This window comes from Lissotriton vulgaris, chromosome 3_1, assembly GCF_964263255.1.
Source record: "Lissotriton vulgaris chromosome 3_1, aLisVul1.2, whole genome shotgun sequence".
Lineage (NCBI taxonomy): Eukaryota > Metazoa > Chordata > Amphibia > Caudata > Salamandridae > Lissotriton > Lissotriton vulgaris.
The window spans coordinates 1,838,065,033-1,838,086,052 of NC_141689.1; the positions used below are offsets into that span (position 1 = coordinate 1,838,065,033).

A 21,020-nucleotide genomic window follows, 5' to 3' on the forward strand; every position below is an offset into this window, starting at 1 on the left:
CTGCTGCCGGTAGTAAGGTTCACGCGTTATTAGGGAGCGGTGGTTCTGGGTGCCGGCTCCCTGTGCCCTCATACCCCAGTGAATGGTGCCAGCCCCTGCATAGTGGTGCTGCCCTCAGGAGGGGTGTGTGCAGTTGTCTCCTCCCTGGCAGTAGCTGTCTGCCCCTGTGCCCTGCTGCCAGGGGCTGTTTGTTTGTGTGCCGGCGCACGCTGCTTCCCCCTCCTCCATACCCGGCGACCTGGACCCCATTGGCCGCTGCAATGACAGCTCAGGATGCGGAGCGCCGCCCCCAGCCCGGGCCTTGGGACCATTCATAAACTAGGCGAGAGGAGAATCCAGGCCGAGACTGAGAGGGAGGCACACGCATGTGAGGAGGAGAGGCAGACGGAGAGGAGGAGAGCGAGGGGCAGGGCGACCACCGCCAGAGAAGGGAGAAGGGCGTGCGCCGTGAGCAGCCCCTGGAAGCAGCCGAGCACACACGAGTGTCAGAGCATCTCCAGGAAGAGACCAGTCAGAGCAACCTACACTACTGAGGGCGACCTGCGCGCGCCAGGTCACCATCCCAAAGTGGCACTGGGGCACCTGGCACAACCACTACCCTGCCCTGGGGCACAGAAGGTAGACGAGCAGCACACGTGCGTGCCCACCAAAGCCACTGCAATGACTCTCCGGCCCTCCGCTTGAAAACACTTCCTGAACTTTCTGACTGTGTCCCAGGCCCGTGGAACTGCCCCCCGGCTCCCGGGTGTCCTGGCACACCCCGGCCCAGCGGCCCCGGCCGCGCCTTGGATCCCTCGGCGTACTGCGAGCCCGCGGCGGCGGCCTACAGCGGGGCTAGCCCGGCCGATCCCCAGTCCCTGGGCCCGCACTGCCCCAACATGATCGCCGCGCAGGCCAAGCTCGTCTACCAGCTCAACAAGTACTACAATGAGCGCTGCCAGGCGCGCAAGGCGGCCATCGCCAAGACGGTGCGGGAGGTGTGCAAGGTGGTGTCCGACGTGCTGAAGGAGGTGGAGGTGCAGGAGCCGCGCTTCATCAGCTCGCTGAGCGAGATCGACGCGCGCTACGAGGGCCTGGACGTCGTCTCGCCCACCGAGTTCGAGGTGGTGCTCTACCTGAACCAGATGGGCGTCTTCAACTTCGTGGACGACGGCTCGCTGCCCGGCTGCGCCGTGCTGAAGCTGAGCGACGGCCGCAAGCGCAGCATGTCGCTCTGGGTGGAGTTCATCACGGCCTCGGGCTACCTGTCAGCGCGCAAGATCCGCTCCCGCTTCCAGACGCTGGTGGCGCAGGCCGTGGACAAGTGCAGCTACCGCGACGTGGTGAAGATGGTGGCGGACACCAGCGAGGTCCGCCTGCGCATCCGCGAGCGCTTCGTGGTGCAGATCACGCCGGCCTTCAAGTGCACGGGCATCTGGCCGCGCAGCGCCGCGCAGTGGCCGCTGCCGCACATCCCCTGGCCCGGCCCCAACCGCGTGGCCGAGGTGAAGGCCGAGGGCTTCAACCTGCTCTCCAAGGAGTGCTGCTCGCTGTCCGGCAAGCAGAGCTCGGCCGAGAGCGACGCCTGGGTGCTGCAGTTCAGCGAAGCCGAGGACCGGCTGCTCCTGGGCGGCTGCCGCAACAAGTGCCTGTCGGTGCTCAAGACGCTGCGCGACCGGCACCTGGAGCTGCCCGGGCAGCCGCTGCACGGCTACCACATGAAGACGCTGCTGCTCTACGAGTGCGAGAAGCACCCGCGCGAGGCCGACTGGGACGAGGCCTGCCTGGGCGACCGGCTCAACGGCATCCTGCTGCAGCTCATCTCCTGCCTGCAGTGCCGCCGCTGCCCGCACTACTTCCTGCCCAACCTCGACCTCTTCCAGGGCCGGCCGCACTCGGCGCTGGAGAGCGCGGCCAAGCAGACCTGGCGGCTGGCGCGGGAGATCCTGACCAACCCCAAGAGCCTGGACAAGCTCTAGCGGGCGAGGGGGCCCGAGCGAGGACTCTGCACGGACTGGGGGCCCAGGCTCTCCTCACAGACTGGGGGCTTAGGCTCTCCTCACGGACTTCGAGCCGAGGCTCTCCTCACGGACTAGTCCCCGGCCCTCCTCACAAACAACTGCGGCGCGTTGGGGACTCTCGCGCCCCTGGCAGAAAGAAGCTGCAGTGCACCAGGGACTCTGATCACAGATCGTGAAATGCAGTGCACCAGGGACCCTCCTCACAGACCGTGAAATGCAGTGTGCACAATGCACGCACTCCTGGCTCAGTACGCATCCAGCGACCCGCAGCACCCTCATGGCCCACTCAGCGCGCAGACTGCCCGCTGACACCCTACCCTGCTCGCACCGCAATGGGACAGCTACACGAACCCTTTGACACCGAGCACTCCTCCGTAAAATCGGTAAAGTTGCACTGTTCAGACGCCATGCACTATTTAATCTACAACCTTCATTGCACCCCCTTGTTTCCCACGTGCTATGCTTACAAGTGCTGCCAAGGCGTGTCAGGGCCTTCCAACCTCAACTGAAAAGGTACTTTGGCTCTCCAGCCCCAGAGGTTAACACACAATCCACGTACAGCGCCCTCCACACATGGCACTGGCATGCCTTCCCCACACCCAACGAGCCAACCAAGAGAAACAAAATACGGTGTGCCACCCACGCGTGACTCTGGAACCTACACACCCGCCTGTGCACTCTGAATGCCCCTCAGGTACCCTAAACGTCCACCCAGAGGTTTCACAGACCAGTCGGTTAGCAACGACTGTATTTTAGCACTTCAGGAATGTCATAAACTGTGCCTTGCTCACAAGACCGAGCATATGGGGCATTTCGTAGATTAACTTCCCTACTTACCCCACAGTTTTCAGGGCACTACCTCCCTCCCATTCACAGCAAAATGCACCTACCGTCATCACGATCTTGGCCTTCCCCCAGAAGCACTAATTTATTTAACTGATTATAATCTGTACCCTCCGCAGAGGGATCTCTACAAGAGAACACTACACAACTGCCTGCCATCACCGTTTACAACACAGAAACCCCAACTAGGGATAAAGGTAGAAGTCCCTTCAACACCCCCTCCCCCCCTACGGTTTGTGTAGTAATGGGTCCTCAGATATCGCATGTCTCTGTACTGTAACACACCCAGACAGCTATCCGCACACACGGAGAGACCAGCCCTAAGAGTGAAAGTGAAAGCAAACTGCAGGCATCCTTGGGACGCAAGTCATCGCAGACCAGAACGAACTAACTCCCGAGCCTGGAGGCACACAAACTCTACTGAAAAGCAGCGGACAAGACTGTTTTGCCTAGGGTGCTGTCCCAAAAAGAAATATCACCACCAACCTCTTCCAACTACTGGCCCGCAAAAAAGACTTTGTTTGGACAGTAACGGCGAGAACACAGGCGGTGCCTTTCTACCAAACAAACAAAAAGCATTTTAGTACTTAAGAACCTTCAAAGAACAGTGAGGCAGGGCGGGACAAGTTTGGACTTTCGTTGCACAGAAGGAGAGATAATCCTCTTTTCTTCCAAACAATGTGAATTAAAAAAACTCACAAAGAAGCAATCGGACTTTTCAAGGAAAGAAAATTAAAAGGTACACTTTCAAATAAGTCTAGTGACCTTCTTTCCCTTTTGTTGCCTGAATGTTTGTCACTAAGTGAAGAAAGTATTTAACTATATGTACAAATTCTCTTAAAAACAGTTTACTGATGTAAAATGTATTTCAGTGCCAACGTCACATTATGTGCGCCAAAAACTGAGTTGTTGAAAAAAGTAATAAAATATTACTATAACTGTAACTCGACTCTTTGTGAAGCGCTTGAATTAGCTGCCGAAAAACAGAATATTGAATTACAAATATAACGAAATACTAAATCAGATCTGTGCATCGATCTTTAATTGAATCTATCAGCCCCGTTCCATTTGTTTATTTAATATCCATATAAAATATATCCATACGTGTGGGGCTTAATATAGTAAACGAAAGGGGAAATATTTTTCTAAATTTAAATAGAACGAGCATTTGTTTGAAAATGCTGTTACTTATCCATAGTTTGCCAAATTTCAGAATTAAAACAATTAAACGGCAAACAATTTACTGATTATTTTGGTGTTCACTTCTAACTAAATTTCTTAAAAGTACACTGTAATAAAATAAATCTAATATGTTTCCGATTATAAATTAAATTATATGGATGTGTACACGTCTCTATTTGAATCCTATAAATAACTCCAGAAATGAGCAGTAAATCGTTTGCCAGAAGAGAACTGATGTTGTATTCCCCCGGGGTGGCTTGGGTTAGCGCCGTCAATTAACAATTATTTAATTGCAAAAGAGAAGACTGTTCTTGAATACCATGAAAATGTACACATGCCGAAAATGTCCACGACAGCAAACAGATGCCCAGGGGCGCGAGGGCTGTCCACACCTATCTTTGCGAACACTTCTGGTTACTTTGCTCGGGGGTTGGGACTCTAATGAAGCGTCCGGGCTGCAGTACATTTTCAGAGTTCTGCGCTGTTCTTTTATCCTTTCTGTAATATTTGTACCCCCTCCCGCCCCGGCCATCCCTGGCACTGTCAGAACTGTCTTGCTCTTCCGAAGTCCTCCTTGGAGGGGAGTTGAAGTGAGGCGCTCCCCAGGTCTATTGAGCGCTTTGCACAGTCCCTCGCTGCCCCCTCCGCTGACCTGACGTGAAGTAGCCAGAAGCGTCCTTTCGGGAGGGGAGTAGAGCCGCTGTACACACTGCTATGCCCCAGGCGTGCACGTGGAGGCACAGGGTCCCAGGCGTGCACGGGCCCATCTCCCGCAGCGGGCAGAGGCGGCGGCTCGCGGGCCGGGCTACCCTCTCCTTGTAAAAGCGGCCCGGGAGCGCGAGGACAGCCAGGCGGCGGCTCGGGGGCCGGTTTACCGTCCACTTGTAAAAGCGGCCGGGGCGCGCGAGGACAGGAGGGCGGCACGTGCTGTCACTGCCGGGGCGCGGGGGAGCGCGCCCGGTTCACGGGGTGTAGGCAGCGAACACGCCACGAACAGTAAACATTCTGTTTCAGCAAGGGTGCATCGGCGGGTCACATGGGAAGCAAAGAATAGTCACCCGCAGACTTGTGCAAGGCCTGGGCCCCTGCGCCATCTAAAGTTAACTTAAACTCCATCGTGATTTGCTTTATTATATTCGCCGACTTTGAAGCAATCTGGGGTTTCCTCAACGCTTGTTAACACTAATGTAAACCTCCGACACAAGTGTGTGCGGTCCGAAGCCAGCATATTTTACAAGGGCTGCTTTTGCAAAACCTATGGCCCCAAAAGCGCTTCGCCGCCTCGTCATGGGGGTAGTAAGAGCTATATAAATGCAATTACAATACATACAATAGACACACATATTGGGTGAATCACTACGGAGTACGCTCATTTCATGCAGAAAAAAGAACATATGTGTCAGGGATGCATTACGTCCCAAGAGTCTCCTAATTATAATGTACACGTTTAAAGGTCCTGGGGCGCTGTTATTTTTTCTTTTCAAGATACATTTTATTAGGGTTTTACATGAGTAAAATACAGATAAAGTAACAATAGATAGAGAAGGGGAAAAAACAAGTTCCTGTGGGTGCAATATAAAAGGCAGTTCAAGTCAATACTATGGTTTACTGTAGGAAGAAACAGCCTGTACCTTAGATAGTGTGTATATAAAGCTGTAAAGACTACGTTGTGGAGATTAGAATTTTTAGTGCTGATTTTATGTAGGATTAGGAATAACGGACTGGTATTTGGTCATCCATAGAGGGTTGGGTACCCCTGCTGATCGTATGATTCGTGAAAGGAAGGAAAAGCAAGAAGGTTAGAGAGAAGGTAGGCGGAGGAGAGGGAGTGAGCGGGGAGGGGTGTTTATGGGCGGTGCAGTGTCAGGGAGGAAGGGAGATGTGGGGAAGGGGTTGGCAGATACCATGGATGTGTATTCTGAATATAGGTATCAAGCTTGGACCACATTGAATCTTTTTTTTCTTGAGTTGATTTTTAGAAATGCGTTCAGGGAATTGTCTGCCCCTCTGGTGAATTGTATCCATGCCCCACAGGTGTGTGGAGATAAATTGAGAGGTCTTCCCATTCAGAACGAGTGAGTTTGTGATCACTTGAGACAAGACTATCCCAAAGAAGCCCATGGACATGTTTTAAATTCTTTGCAGGAGGATTGGCTATTGAAATTTCTCGAGCCAGGAGTAATTTGAGAAAAAAGAATACCTTCAATGTTTACACCTTGCCAGCACACACGTGTGGTCACTTTCAATGTTGAACATTTTGGCAGAAGTATTTTACACCCCACTCTCACAGGGAAGCATATCTGTAAACGGCGGCTGCAGCAGCAGCAGTTCAATAAATGCCTCTGCTGGAATTACCGGCAGACAACGAACCGAACAATACTAAAAGCGTGTTCTAATTACACAATAGGCGTATATTGTATCCAGCGTCTCAGCTCCCGACAACACCCACAGTGCGTGCCTCATTTAAAACAACTACTCGTGCGCAGGGGTGTTATTCCGGGGCGAGTTACAGGCACTGGTGACATCTTTGTAAAATAGCAACACATGAAACGTGTGGGTGTTTAAAACTTATAAATAGTGTTACGATGTGGCACAACCAAGGAAATCTACATTGCAACAGTCTACGATAAAACAGACAGCAGAACACAGAGCTAAATAGTAGTGGTGCGGCCTGTTCTGTCCCTTTAACTGGCCTGGCGCTTGGGGCCTTGTGCTGCACGTTCACAGAGCAGGAAAGCAGTGCTCAGCGGGCACCAGGAGGGGGAGGGGCCTGTGCCCTGGACCTTACCTTCGGGTCGATCTTCCTGAAGCTGGGGTCCTCTTCGTCCACCTCGAAGTAGAGCTCGGAAGAGGTGATGGACAGGGTGCCCTTCACGACCACCGAGGGCGCCACCAACTGGGCGGAGGAGCTCAAGTTCACCGGACCTGCGAGAGAGGAGGAGAAGGCCTCAGATGGGCACACAAGGGGGGCCCTGGCAGCCCTACAACCAGGTATAAGCACTACGTATAGATAGCTACATAGACCAAGCCAATCTAGCAAGCAAGCGTCGCGTGCACTGCTTTAGTAAGGCCTAGGCCTGCAAATGGTTAGCACACCAAAACCGACACAAAACATCTGCTGCCAACATACCTGCTGTGCATACACACACACACCGCCTTACAAAAAATGTCTATGTGCACCAAAAGCCACTTGCAAGCACTGGTCTCCAAATGCATTAGTAAGATACCCAGTGCTACAAAGTCTGGGCCCTTGGTTGGAGTTTCAAAATGAAAACTGGCCAATAATTGCGCTTGGGCATGTATGTACATGCCACATTTGTTGGCAGTAGAAATTATTGGACTCGGTTAGTCTATGTGTCTTCACATGGAACCCTGTCATTCTGGACACATGCACACATTCAGACAGGTAGGTCTCTCACAGGCCTCGGCCAGCTTCATCCTGGAGTCAGGCATGCACAAACACCACTGGACAAGAGCGGAAGCAGGATTGGGGTCTGTGATAGAAGGGACACTCTTGAAAACAAGCCGCAAAACCAACTTACGCCTAAATATCTACGGTCCACCAACATATGCTTGTGAACTGTCTACATGTGCCACATCTCCAGCGACCTCTTGCCCCATATGTGTGAAGAACTGCAGAGAACTCTGTAAATGGCGGGCTCCCACAATAGTTGGGAACTGAGGGACTAATGTGAGATAGATGGCAGATATTTTGCCAACAGAGGTTTCTGAATCTAGGTTATCATAAACCTGTGTTGTGTTCAGTCCTGGTTTTCACGGGCGCGCCATTATTCGGGCACCCTTAGCAATACACTCGCCTCTAGATCGCACTGCGTCTGCTGCTCTCGCGAGGAGAGGGGCCTGGGCTGTAACCAGGGCACGCACAGCCAGCCTCGGGCAGGAGCATGACAGCCGAGCGTGCAAGTTATGTACACAAGGAGGGCACGTGAGCGCACACTCACAGCTATAGAATACCCCTGCGGACCGATCTGAATGCACCGAACCTTCCAATGAAGTGCATGCACCCCAGACCCATTCACAGGGCCGGAGAAGTGTTGGTGCAATAACCCAGACTACAAAGCACGGGCTTTGTGTGGCTGAATTCAGGCCTGTGCAGAGAAGCTTTTTACCAACGGGGACTGGAATGGTCAACTTAAAATAGGACATTTTTTACGGCAATTCGTACATATGACATTTTGGCAAATGCTTTTGAATATGTATAATTTCAATCTGTTTTGCAGACATGGATCATGCAATGCTTGGACCTACAGCGTTGATCACACGTGTGCAGTGCACCCTGCATGCACCAAACAGAACACCCGTGGAGAGCCCCAGTACAGAACATCCTTCTCCCACAAGATGGCCGGTCTGACTGCGGCACACCAGCCGGGCTGAGCACATCCCGCAAGCACGAGAGCGATGTACGACTCACGAGCATGCATGCCTTGGACGGCAGCCGTGCACCCGTCTGGGCGACACGAGCAGGTCTGTACGCTAGACACCGGTGACAAACAGACCTTCACGTGAGAAAACAAGGCTCGGTTAGGCTGAAACACTCTTAAAACGATCGCCGAGGGCGCTGCAATGTGTGTTTGGTTGGAATGTCCAAGTTTCACTTTCTTCTGCTCTTTTCGGACTTTAGAGCACTTCCTAGACAAGCCGCTGGAAGTGACGGACAAGCCTGGCGGTCCTGGCACTGACACCACACCCGTGAAGGCCGCCTGAGGTCCCCATCAGACCCCTCATGCACCAAACCTTGGGGGTGCACGAGTAATCCCGCCGCTCCGCGTCACGTTAATCCACTGAACTCAGAGACAGGAGTGTCGAGGATGCCGGCATTGGCACAGGTAAGGGGCGTCGGGGTCAGCACGCACGCTCAGAGGGGCTCTGCAGGGGTGTTTCAGCTGTAGCCCCTTCTCCCTGGAACTGAAAGCGAGGGGCGCCCTCTGCAGTCAGAGAGCGGCCTCACACTGCCCGGGCTGCATCTGCCAGTTCGTGCCAACGCAGTCCAAGCGCACCCACTCACAGGCCTGTAAAGGCGCGCCAGACACACTCTCGGAGGCCGGGGACAGGCGCACAAAGCCCTGACAGGTCCCGGATTCATGCAGTGTCTGCGCATTAGGGCACGCGTCAGGCAATCGATGGGGAAAACGAGGGCCAAAAACACTGCAAACGGATTGTGCTGCGCATCGATCGGAGGGGCGCGGGTCTTTAATGCGCTATCAATCTTCATGGGTGCCAAGGGGCAAGCCCGGCGCGGCCCGGGGTTCCTGCTCTCCCTGAGCTCATCACCACTCACGCACCAAGGGGCCCTCTCCCCTGCCCGGGGGCATTAGCAAGTAATCCAGAGGCGAAATAACATTTTTTTTCAATCAGGCTCCAACATTCAATTATAGAGGGCTGGCAGCTGCGTGGGCCGGGGACCCCCCTGACAATTCACACTCCATTCCCAGTCGCATCACTTTATTAGCGAGGATTACGTGTTAATCCCGCCGCCTTTGTCGAGATTATACAATTACGGCCCTCTCACCTCCGTGGGTGCGCCGAGGCGCTGCAGCGGAAGCAAGCCACGCCGGGTGGAAGGGTCGGGGCCGGGAAACCTCCCTATTTCAGATGCATGAGCTGGGAGATCATCTTTGGAAAGACACCCCTTGCAATCGATGTTACCCCTGATTGGTATTACAGGCAGGAAGCCGTTGTCATTTCAAAGCAGCGCGCCTGACAGCGCTTTCCCTGGATGAAACCGTGGGGCCATCCAAGACGAAGGCACCGCCGAGGGGCAGCAGACACGACAGGCCATGAAACAGGAATGTCCGACGTTTCATCCACTCCCTCCTTCCACTCAGTGGCCCCACATAGACGGGGCACACGAGCAAAAAAATACACAGAAAAACGAAGACCCCCCCCCCCCCCCCCCAAAAAAAAAAACCATATTCCAAATGCCACGCTGAGGGAGGCAGGCTTTCAGTTGCTTCCACGTGGGAACTCCGCGAATAACGTGGCCAAAATGACGAGTTTTACTGATACATTCTTATTTAATTGGATCATGCTTCTTCCATCCTTCCTTTCTCTGGTAATCCACCCACCCATCCATGCATACAGCTCTCATCTGTCTTCCGCTGCCCATCCTTTTGTACGTCCACCCTCTTCTTCCATCCATCTTTATTTACTTCTCTCCATTATTCCATCCGTGCTTCGCTCCTTCAATCGATCTTCCCTTCCCTCATCTCTCCCTTTCTTCCATCCATCCATCGCCATTCATCCTTCTATCTTGCTTTCAAACAATTCACCCTAGTCTCAAACCCACCATGCTTTGCATCCATTTCCCCATTCTTCCTTCCATGTCTCCCACCCATCTCCATCTTGCTCTCCACTCGCCTTTTCATCCTTCTTCCAGTCCACCCACCCTTCTCCCCCGTCTCTTGCCTTTCATGCAGCTCGTGCCCCATGCCTCGCCCACTTCAGAGCTCCATTATGCCATTCTCTCACAGTGGTTCCTCACAGCTTTTGTTCGGTTGCCCTCGGTGGTTGCATATTTTGCTGTTGGGGCCAAGTAGGGTTTATTAGTCATCAAGGCAAGAGTTTCATGTTCGTGGTTAATTTCTCTACACGTGGGTGCTTAATTTGAGCTGGTGGTTGCCGGCGGGATCCACCAGCACTGCACTTATTTTCTTCCGCAAAGTCTGATCCGGATCAAAAGAGAGAAAAACACAAAAGGAGGAAGGAAAGATCGGAAAAACAGTGACAACGAGGAAGCAGAGACGCAAAAGGTCCTCCAAGTGTGTAGTAAAGAGATAAAATCACAGCTATCCGACCTTTGACAGCGCCGGCCGCGGAAATCTGGGCAAAACCTTTGCCCCGGTACTTATTTATGCAAAAATAAGCACTGGTTGGGTGTGCGTGCATGTATGCCGGTCGGCCAGCGTGCCCGTGGGCCTCGGTAATGCATGCATCTGGAAGCGGGTCTAGGCGCGTGGGTGACTGCAGTGCGTGTACGAGGGTGCCAGCTGGTGCCCATGCTGCTCAGCGTTTGTCTGCACACCTGTCAATCTGCATCGTGCGCGTCATCGGGCGCGCCCGCTTCTACCAGTCTCGGAGCGCGCCGCTTCTTTGGCAATGCATGCCTGTGCCGGACTGCCCGGCCTGCCTCTCTGCATGCCCCTGTATGGGTGCATCTGCCTACGTTGGTTTCTGCGCCTGTCCGCGCGGGCGCGCGCTTTTGTCCATTTGTGGCGTGTGTAAATCTGCGTCTCAATCTGTGTTTGCCTCAATTTCTATTTTATTGTCCGCACATGAACGCTCGTCTATGCGCAGATCTTTGTGTGAATAAAGTCGTATGACAGTTTTCTTTCTTCTCAAAATGGAAATATTAGGGTTGAATTCAGCACTACCACAATCTGGAGAACCTGTGCGATTATCCAAACCTGGCCTCACATCCGGGGTGCACAGAAACATTCTTTCATTATGTAATTGCGGGCCAGGAGTTTCCATCAATGCCTGGCTGCAGAGCACACTCTGATTGGTGGCGGGGAAGAAGGCGCACACGGCTGTAGTTACCAGTTAAATTCTCCAGGTCCTTCTCTTCCAGGGAGGACAGGGTGTCGTCGTCTCCCTCCAGCAGGCCCTCACTGTCCGAGCTCTGGTTTGCCAGCGCCTGGCTCTTGATGGACTGCTTCCCTTTAACCAGGACATCTTCATCGGGAGCTGCAATCAGAGAGAGGACACGTCAGTCAGTCATTCATCCATCCAGGCAATAAACAGGGCAATACAGTGCAGTTTCAAAGCAGCGTGGAGGTCAAGTCTGGCAAAAACACGGAGTGGGAATGGCCCCAGTACAGGTGCAGTAGCATTTATACAGATCGTCACAAACAACCAGAGTTTTACAATTAAACATTTTATCTCTGTAAATCCAGGCAAATAAAGACACAACGGGGATTCTGTAAGCATGAGTGAATACAAAAAGTTCCTTTGGGTTCCTTACCTTACACCCTGATTCTGTACCGCCCAAAATAAGCCTGCCCTCTCCCACAGTTCTGAACTCCCACACGACCTCTGGCAATCCAGCCTTCTGCGAGCCAGAGGAGACCAAAGCCAATGCATCCATCAGAGTCCCCCCGTCTGGCATGGGCCAGGGTGAGAATGGAAGTCAGAACCAAAACCTAAGTGAAGCAGACTTGCTCCGGTGCCATCCCCAGAGGGTGGAAACCGGTGGCCAACCAGTGCAGCTCGCCTGGAAGGCAGCACACCTAGCAAAGTCCCGGGGAGGGGGGGGGGGGGGGGGGGGGGGGGGCGATCTGCGAATCTAAAACAGAGAAATTGTGGATACAGCAAAGAGAGTGAAGTCAACAATGATCGGGTTCTCCAGTGCCAAGTGGCCTCTCGAAATAAAAAACACAGAACACTCCACGCAAGGGGCTAGGGACTTGTTGTTACTTCAGGTAAGGGAGAGGTGGGGTCTTTCAGTTGCTGTGTATTGAGGGAGAGGGGTAGACGTGCTGCCTGGCTGTTCACTTGTGGGCCTAGAGGTTTACTCCTTAGACAGAAGTTGCACTGTATTTCCTTTACCCTCAATTCCTGCCTGCAGTCTTTGCTATTCCAGATCTTGTTTAACAGCCTGCACATGCTTTCCATCACTGACCCTTCTCATCCAGGTTAGGCTGCTTGGCACTTACCGGCAATCACTGGGCAGCTTTTCCATCTGACTCTGGCCTCAGTACAACCTTGCTCAGCTCCCAGGACTTCACCGGTATTCTAAAAAGTCTAAACAACTTGGGTAGGAATGCCCTCTATGACAAGGCTGAGTTCATTGGGCCTCACAGTTACTCTCTATATAGAGATCTTGCTTCTTTGCCTGGACAAGTTAGTGAGTAAAGGTGTTTGCTGATAGTGCATGGTGTATGATGTATATCCGCTGAACAAGTGGAGTTTATAGTGCTTACAAAGATCTGCACTACTCCCAGCAAACTGTTTCAGGTGCTACACAAGTGCCATTAACATCCTGTTAGTTTCATATAGATCTGGATTCCACAATGTGGCACTCATCGTCTGACCACATATACATCGAACAGACTCACCCCACATACATCAAACAGTCTGCGGGTCTCTGCACAGACAACCCCGAAGGCCCGTACTGGCTTCCTTCTATTCCTTTATACTTCAGCCTCTCCTAACGAACTGGGTCCACTGACCAAGGCCTGCAGGAGGTAACTCCTGTTGCTCACCCACTTACTCCCTGGCACCCAAAATCCTGTTACATCTTGCACATACCCAAACACATTTATTTATGTAAAAACAACAAAATATAGTTAAAGATTGAGACTATTTGGAACTTTAACAGATATCTTAAGAAAAAAAATCAATACGGAGTAGCAATTTTCAACAGGCAGGATTTTAAGTCCCTCAAGGTTAATGAAGACTGTAACGGACATTCAACTTAAGTGTGACACAATCTACCAGCTTTTCGGGATTTGGATAGACTGGTCCATACCAGAAGTACTCCACACAGATGAATCTGGTGACAGCAAAAAACCATGAAATCTCCTTCGTTACAATCTAAATCAGGCTTCTCCAACGAGTAGCTTGTAAGCTCCTGGTAGCTCTCCAGCTACCTACAGTAGGTCTCCTGTGTGCAGCCCGTCCTACTAAATTAGAAGTTTTTGCTTGGTTGAATTAAAATATATATCCCAGAATTGATAGATGTGTATGCAATATGAAACTATGTGTATCCCAGAATTGAAAGGTGTGTATTCAATATGTATATTTTGAGAACTCCTAATCTGTTGTTTGGAGAAATTTTGTTGGATTTTAAAAATATATTTGAAGTTGATATTCAACTCATGAGGCCCTGGTGAGTCCGATTAGTAATACGATTTCCTTGGTGACAGGGGCATTACAGCTATGGCTGTCATGTATTAAACATATAGAGGCATTCCAAACTGATAATACCCTCTATAATACTACTGGAAACCCTACCTGATGCACTGAGGTTATCACTTCTGGTGATCTTGCATCTGGTGGCCACAAATGTAATCTTAACTCCTTCATGGTCATTATTACCACAGTAACAATATTAGTAGCTATGTATGATTTTAATTAAACATAAGTTAGTCTCATTACAGAAAAGGTTGGAGACCTCTGCTCTGAATGTAATCTGAAATCATTCTGAGAAAAAAATCTATGCTTGTATAATGAAGTGATCTGATTGAAGGAGTCACCACGGTCCGAGCCCATTCCTGCACTTTGAATTCAACCCTACTCAAGCCCTACATATACATTTTGGTTTTCAGTGTCTCGGATAAGATAACTGCACTATGCAGGCAGCGCGATCTGTACTACTCATCACAGAAACCAAAATCAGAAGAGTGCAATAGAGCCAATCAAAACCAACTCTTGCTTTTCAAATACATGAGCTTACAAGGGTATGAATTACTAAGGAGTAACTTTAGAATAACTTCAAATCAGGAGAGCAGGGTGGAGGCAGTTTTTTTTACATACTCTATAACCAGGTGAAGAGGGGTTTGCACAAGGTGACAAGAGCTCGGAACGGTATGGGTAGCGAATTGTGGCCTCGGTGCATACTACAGAAGGTTAGATAAAATGAGTTTGGGTTTTGTCTGTGAGGTAAGGATTTGGGTTGTATAGTTGGGTAAGATGGGATTGGGGCTTGTAATAAACATATTTAAGTTTGGGTCTGTAATTTTGGACTAGGTGAAATTGGGTTGGCCGCCATGGGAATATGCATAATGGGGACAGGCCTATCATAAAAGCATAGACAAATGTGTGTGCAGTGTGGCTAGGTCATCTCAGCAAAGTAGCAAAAGGTGACGGGTGGAATGCTTCTTAAAGTCTCAGCCACTGGAAAGTGCATGGGGGTCGCATTTCAGTCCATCATTTTTTGTCCACTGTGCCACTGCAGTCTTGCTCCTTTTTTGTTATAATCCTTTTTATTAGTGCTTCTATACATTTCATAATTACTTAGACTGGGAAGGTTGCAAGCAGCGGTCAAAAGAGATTACATAATATATAAGACACAATTACACTCAATAATATATCATCCTTTAAAAAAACTCAGAAAAAAGGATATGGATCACGTACCATAAATTCATATGATATACAGTACAGTAATTAAAAAAGGTGCAAGTGCAATAAGAACAAGCTAATCTGTCTCAGTCTGATTTTTTTCATTATTCCCTTCCAGTGTACCATCTTTAACATTGATTAAGGATCACTCCCAATTAATATCCCACTCTTATTTGTGAGAGAGAAGCCATTCAGTAAGGAGCAGCCCAAATTCCTCTGCTTAGCTCTTTTCCCCGTATGTTTATAAAAGGCCATCCCTAAGTTGAGGATAGAACAAAAAATTCCTTGCCATTGTTGGTAAGATGGTGCCTGCGGGTCAAACCATGCTGAGGCAACACAGATTCGAAATGCTGGCATCGCGATTGCCTCTCCTCCCATCAACTCCAAATCCAAATCTACCCCAGTAAAATCACTCGAGGAGTCAAATCCATATTAGCATTATGTATATTTCCTAAAAATTTAGAGATCTGAAATCTCAGTGTATAAGACTGGGCATGTGCTAAACATGTGAACTAAAGCCGCCACGTGAAACTGACACCGAGGACAATTGACCCCTCGACCCCTCCCCATTTTGAGATCTTTGCTGGGGTAAAATATAAGTCAAAGATTATCTTGTAGTGATGTGCTTGCAGCCCCGAAGAGCACAGTACAACTTAACTCCATGAGAATCCTATAAAGTATATTCATCTACCCCAAGCTTTGACTGCCATTTAGCATTATACTTCGCGAGACATCTTGTGCCAGTTTACATATTTAACTATGTATTACGCTGATAGAGAGTTTTTCTCCCCCAAGCAAGAGATCCAGGAGTGGTATCAACTCCAAAACCACCGGTCCACCAGGTTTTTTTTATGTAAAAAGCCACAAATTTGCAGATATTTAAAACATTCCTTTTGATTTAGATTTAACTTAATCCTCAGTTCTTGAAATGATGCAGACCTCTGATTTTGTAAGAGATCCCCCAGTTTGCATAACCCCAGTTTTTTCCATCTATACAAGCAAGCATCTTGAAATATTCCTGGAATTGAGGGGTTCTTTTGTATCAGAGTATACCAATTCCATCTCCCAATTCAGAGCTTCTTTCTCAAATCAGTCCAGTTTTTATAGGCCGCTCATTAAACCTAACTTTTTTTATAGTAGCTGGGTTCTAACCGCCTTAACGGACATTCTTTAGCTACCGATCCTATTGTAAGCTCAAAGATCGATGGCACACCTCGCCTAGATTCAGGTATTTCCTCTCAATTAATCAGGAGAACCTGTGTATACAGGAGAACAGCAGCTAGATAATAAAGTTTAAAATTTGTGAGTGCCCACACCCCTCTTTCTCTGGGTAATGTCAGAAATGTAGTTGCCATCCTTGTTTTACCATAGGACCATATGAATCTAGACACAAGGGTATCCAATGCTTTTGACCAGACGTTCTCGAACTCCAACGGGATAGATCTAAAGAGATATAAAATCTTTGGTTGAAGCAGTATTTTTATTATATTACATTGGCCAACAATAGACAGATGAAGATTGTGCCATCACTCAACATCTTGTTTTGCCTTAGCTAAAATTGGTCCAATATGTTCTTGGCAACCTGATCTACATTTGCGCCTATCTTTATTCCCTGATAAACCGCCTGATCCACCACATTTGGATCCTGACTAACTATGAACTGATTCACTAGCAGTTGTGTTTTTTGTCTATTACGTAGCCTGAAATGTTCCCAAATTCTGCTAACTCATACTCAACTATCAACATAGTAGATACTGGATCTACCGATGCAACCAGGATATCATCCACATAGGTCAGAATTTTAGTCTCAAAGGCTTGAGATTTAACAGGGACTATAGCTGGACTAGCTTCTAATTTGTGAATAAATGAATCTATATATAACACAAATAAAAAAGGAGAACAGGGACACCCCAGTCGCGATCCTCTCTCAATGTTGATTAATCCAGATTGACCGCCCCTGATTTGCAGCCTAGCTACTGGTCTCCTATACAGTACTTGTAATGCTTTTAAGTAGTCCATCCCAAATCCGATCCTTCTCATGATTTCCCAAAGATACATCCATGTGACCCTGTTGAATGCCTTCTCGGCATCCAACAGAGCCACAGCCATTGGTGCCTTCTACATCAAAATGAGTGATCGCACTGCAAATATGATCGGTGGTGCTCCTCCTGCTATAAATCCATGTTGGTTCACTGATACCACTTTTACAACTATTTGACTCATCCGAGTGGTGAGCATCTTAGAGTACATCTTCATATCACTATTGGTCAAAGTTATTGGACATTTAAAGTTCCATCATATCTAAAATTAAGACCTAACAAAACACTTTATAAAACTCCAATGGGATTTAATCAGTCCCACAGGCTTTCCAGAGGGTAGATTTTTAAGAGATGTTCTTAGTTCTTCCCCCGTGAACGCTGCCTCTACCATATCTTGTTCCTTTTGACATAGTCTTTCCAAAGACATTGAAGTCACCACTTGCTCTATACATCCTCATGGGGTTGAGCATGATACAAATTTGCATAACAGTCACTGAATGCTTCAGGGTCCGAAATCATTTTGCCACCCTTATTTTTTTATTTCCTTAACGTGGCCTCCAGCCACCTTCTGTCTAGTGCGTATTGCTAACAGTTGACCTACCCTTTCATTGAATTCACAACACTCCTGTCTTTTTACAAGGTTCTTTTCAGCAGTTTTTTGGGCAGTAACTTCATTGATTACTGCTTTAGCCCTAGCTATCTGCTGTTGGGCAGCCTCAACATTAGCTACTCCTTGCTTTATCTCGGTGATAAGGGAGGTTTCTTTTTTAGTTAGATTTTGATATAGTTCTGCTAGCTGTGATTTCTCCTGGTTTTGCCGATTCAGGCTGCAACTCAGGGTTTCCCCTCTTATTCCTGCTGTAAATGCGTCCCAAACCACTCCTAGAGGGGCAATTTCCCTGTTTAAAGCTAAAATTCAGGGATCCATATATTCATATGGGCTATATAGCTGGGATCCACCAAAAGGCCTCGCTCAAAAGTCCAGCTGGTGATATTACTAGTAATCCTATCCATAGCTAATTCCATTACTAGCAGGTTATGATCTGGTATCATCTAGGATATAATTTAATCTTAACATCCCTTAACAGTTCTGGTTAAATAAAAAAAATAAAGTCCAACCGGGCGAAAGTCAGAAGAGGAGCTGAAGCACAAGTTACTACTTGTGTAACGATATATCTGTAAGAGACATTAGTTAGTGATAGATTCCTTACCTTAGAATATCCCCAGGCGTCAGACTGGATCCGGAAAGTTTTGCGTAGCAGTACCCTTGCGCGTCGGTAGGCGTCGTCTGCGGCTACGCGTCCGTCGTCGGCGCCGTGATGACGTCGTCGGAGTACTTAGACGCCGCCTCGTCGTGCTGACGTCAGTTCTTAGCCACAGCTTTTCCGCGCCAGAAGCGCAGAGCCATGACAAAAACCGACACTGGTGCCAAGAAACTAGGGCCCTGAAAGGGGATGACCTTAACCCTAGATATCGGTTCGCAGAACGGGGAGGATGGGTGGGTCGGTAAGGAATCTATCACTAACTAATGTCTCTTACAGATATATCGTTATACAAGTAGTAACTTGTGCATCTGAAAGAGACACGTTAGTGATAGATTCCTTACCTTAGAATAGATACCCCAGCAATACCATCCCCGTGGTGGTGGGTCTGCGAACCAATATTCACACCAGAAAGTCCTGGAGAACGGAACGGCCGAAGTAGCCATCCCTCCGGACTTGACTGTCCAGGCAGTAGTGCCTCGCAAACGTGTGCAACGAAGCCCACGTAGCAGCCTGGCAAATGTCCTGCAAGGGCACACCTCGGCCCAAGGCAGTTGTAGTGGCCGTGGCTCGAGTGGAATGAGCCCGCAGCCCAACAGGTGGTTCCTTCTTAGCCAAGGAGTAACACGCCTGGATGCACATGATAATCCATCGGGAAATGGTTCTCTTGTGCACCGCTTTCCCTTTCTTAGCGCCCGCGTACCCAACAAAGAGTTGATCATCCACCCGGAACTGGCGTGTGCGAACAAGATAGAATGAGAGCGCACGTTTTGGGTCCAGACGGTGGAGCCTCTCCTCCTCTCTCGAGGGGTGCGGAGGCGGAAAGAAGGTGGGCAATGTGATGGACTGCCCTATGTGGAAGGCCGTGACCACCTTAGGCAAGAAGGAGGGCCTAGTCCTCAAAACAACCTTGTCCGGATGGACTGAAAGGAAAGGAGGCTTACAAGAAAGAGCCTGGAGCTCACTCACTCTCCTGGCAGAGGTGATGGCTACCAGGAATGCAGTCTTCAGAGAAAGAAGGCGAAGTGGACAGTTATGAAGTGGCTCAAAGGGAGCGCACATCAGAAATGTTAGAACCAGATTCAAGTCCCACTGAGGCATCACGAAAGGAACAGGAGGAAAGGTATGAGTGATGCCTTTCAGAAATCTGTTAACTATAGGGGACTTGAACAAAGAAGGTTGGTCAGGCAGCCTCAGAAAGGCTGAAAGAGCCAAAAGATAGCCCTTGAGAGTGCCCAGAGCAGAGCCCTGCTGGGCAAGAGAAAGAAGGAAGAGAAGAATCTCAGAGAGAGGGGCATTGAGAGGATCCACAGCCTTTGCTGTGCACCATGCCACAAATCTGTTCCACCTGCAGGCGTATACCGTTTTTGTGGAGGGACGCCTGGCTGCCAGAATGATGTTGCAAACTTCAGGAGGCAAGTCAAATGGCCTCAACTGCCGCCGCTCAATCTCCATGCATGGAGGTGGAGACTGGACAGGTTCGGGTGGAGGACCGTCCCCTGCTGCTGCGACAGAAGGTCCTCCTGAAGAGGCAGACGAACCGGGGGATCGACTGACATACTGAGTAGCTCGGGATACCAGAACCTTCGTGCCCAGTCCGGAGCCACAAGGATGACTTGTACCCGGTCGCGCTTGATCTTCTTCAGCACTCTGGGCAGAAGAGGTATAGGCGGAAAGGCGTACAACAGACCGCAGCTCCACTCGTGACGAAAAGCGTCTCCGAGCGAGTGCCGCCTTGGAAATTCCAACGCGCAGAACTGATGACATTGCGCGTTCTCTTCGGTGGCGAATAGATCTAACCAAGGCTCTCCCCAACGCAGAAAGAGGCCTTGCGCCACGTCCGAGTTCAGACGCCATTCGTGATCCATCGAGCACCGATGGCTGAGTTCGTCCGCCCTGGCGTTCAGAGAACCTGCCAGGTGTTGAATCACCAGAGTCACGCCCTGATGTTCCAGCCACTGCCAGAGGCGCAGAGCCTCCTGGCAGAGGGTCCACGACCCCACACCGCCCTGTTTGTTGCAGTACCACATGGCGGTGGTGTTGTCCGTGAACACCTGCACTGCACTCCCACGGACAGACGGGAGGAATGCTTTCAGTGCCAGACGAATCGCCCGCAGCTCCAACAGATTGATATGGAGCCGGGATTCCGCCGGAGACCAGAGTCCTCTGATCTCCGCCTCTCCCAAGTGGCCACCCCAGCCCTGGAGGGACGCGTCCGTCACAACTACGTGCTCCGGTTGGGGAAGGGAGAGGGATCTGCCGTTGACCCAATCGCGGTCCGTGAGCCACCACTGCAGCTGCCTCGCAGTGGCCTCCGAGATCAGGACATGGTCGGAAAGGTTGCCCCGGTGCTGGGCCCACTGAAACTTCAGGTCCCACTGCAGAGCCCGCATCCGCCACCGTGCGTGATGCACCAGAAGGATGCAGGAGGCCATCAGCCCCAGAAGCCGCAGCGTCAACCTGACCGAAACCCGGGATAACGGCCCGAAGACCGGGATCAGGGCCTGAATATCCCGGACTCGCTGTTCGGGCGGGTAAACCCGAAACTGCGCCGAGTCGAGAACCGCTCCGATGAAAAGGAGCTTCTGAGAGGGGCACAGGTGTGACTTCGGCAC

General features: G+C 50.1%; 2 protein-coding genes across 2 annotated transcripts in view; one reads left to right on the forward strand and one right to left on the reverse strand.

The window, feature by feature from the left end:
• LRBA (LPS responsive beige-like anchor protein) overlaps positions 1-21,020 on the reverse strand; it is a 2,444,222-nt gene that overhangs the window by 1,005,766 nt on the left and 1,417,436 nt on the right. Inside the window, exons 39-40 of the mRNA XM_086962285.1 lie at positions 11,583-11,729; positions 6,814-6,950 (exon numbers count right to left, since the gene is read on the reverse strand). Coding sequence (XP_086818411.1) covers positions 6,814-6,950; positions 11,583-11,729 — 284 coding nt within the window. The remainder of the gene's footprint in view (positions 1-6,813; positions 6,951-11,582; positions 11,730-21,020) is intronic.
• MAB21L2 (mab-21 like 2) lies at positions 345-3,787 on the forward strand. Its single transcript, XM_086962286.1, has one exon. The coding sequence runs from the start codon at positions 879-881 to the stop codon at positions 1,956-1,958; it is 1,080 nt and encodes a 359-aa protein (XP_086818412.1). The 5' UTR covers positions 345-878; the 3' UTR covers positions 1,959-3,787.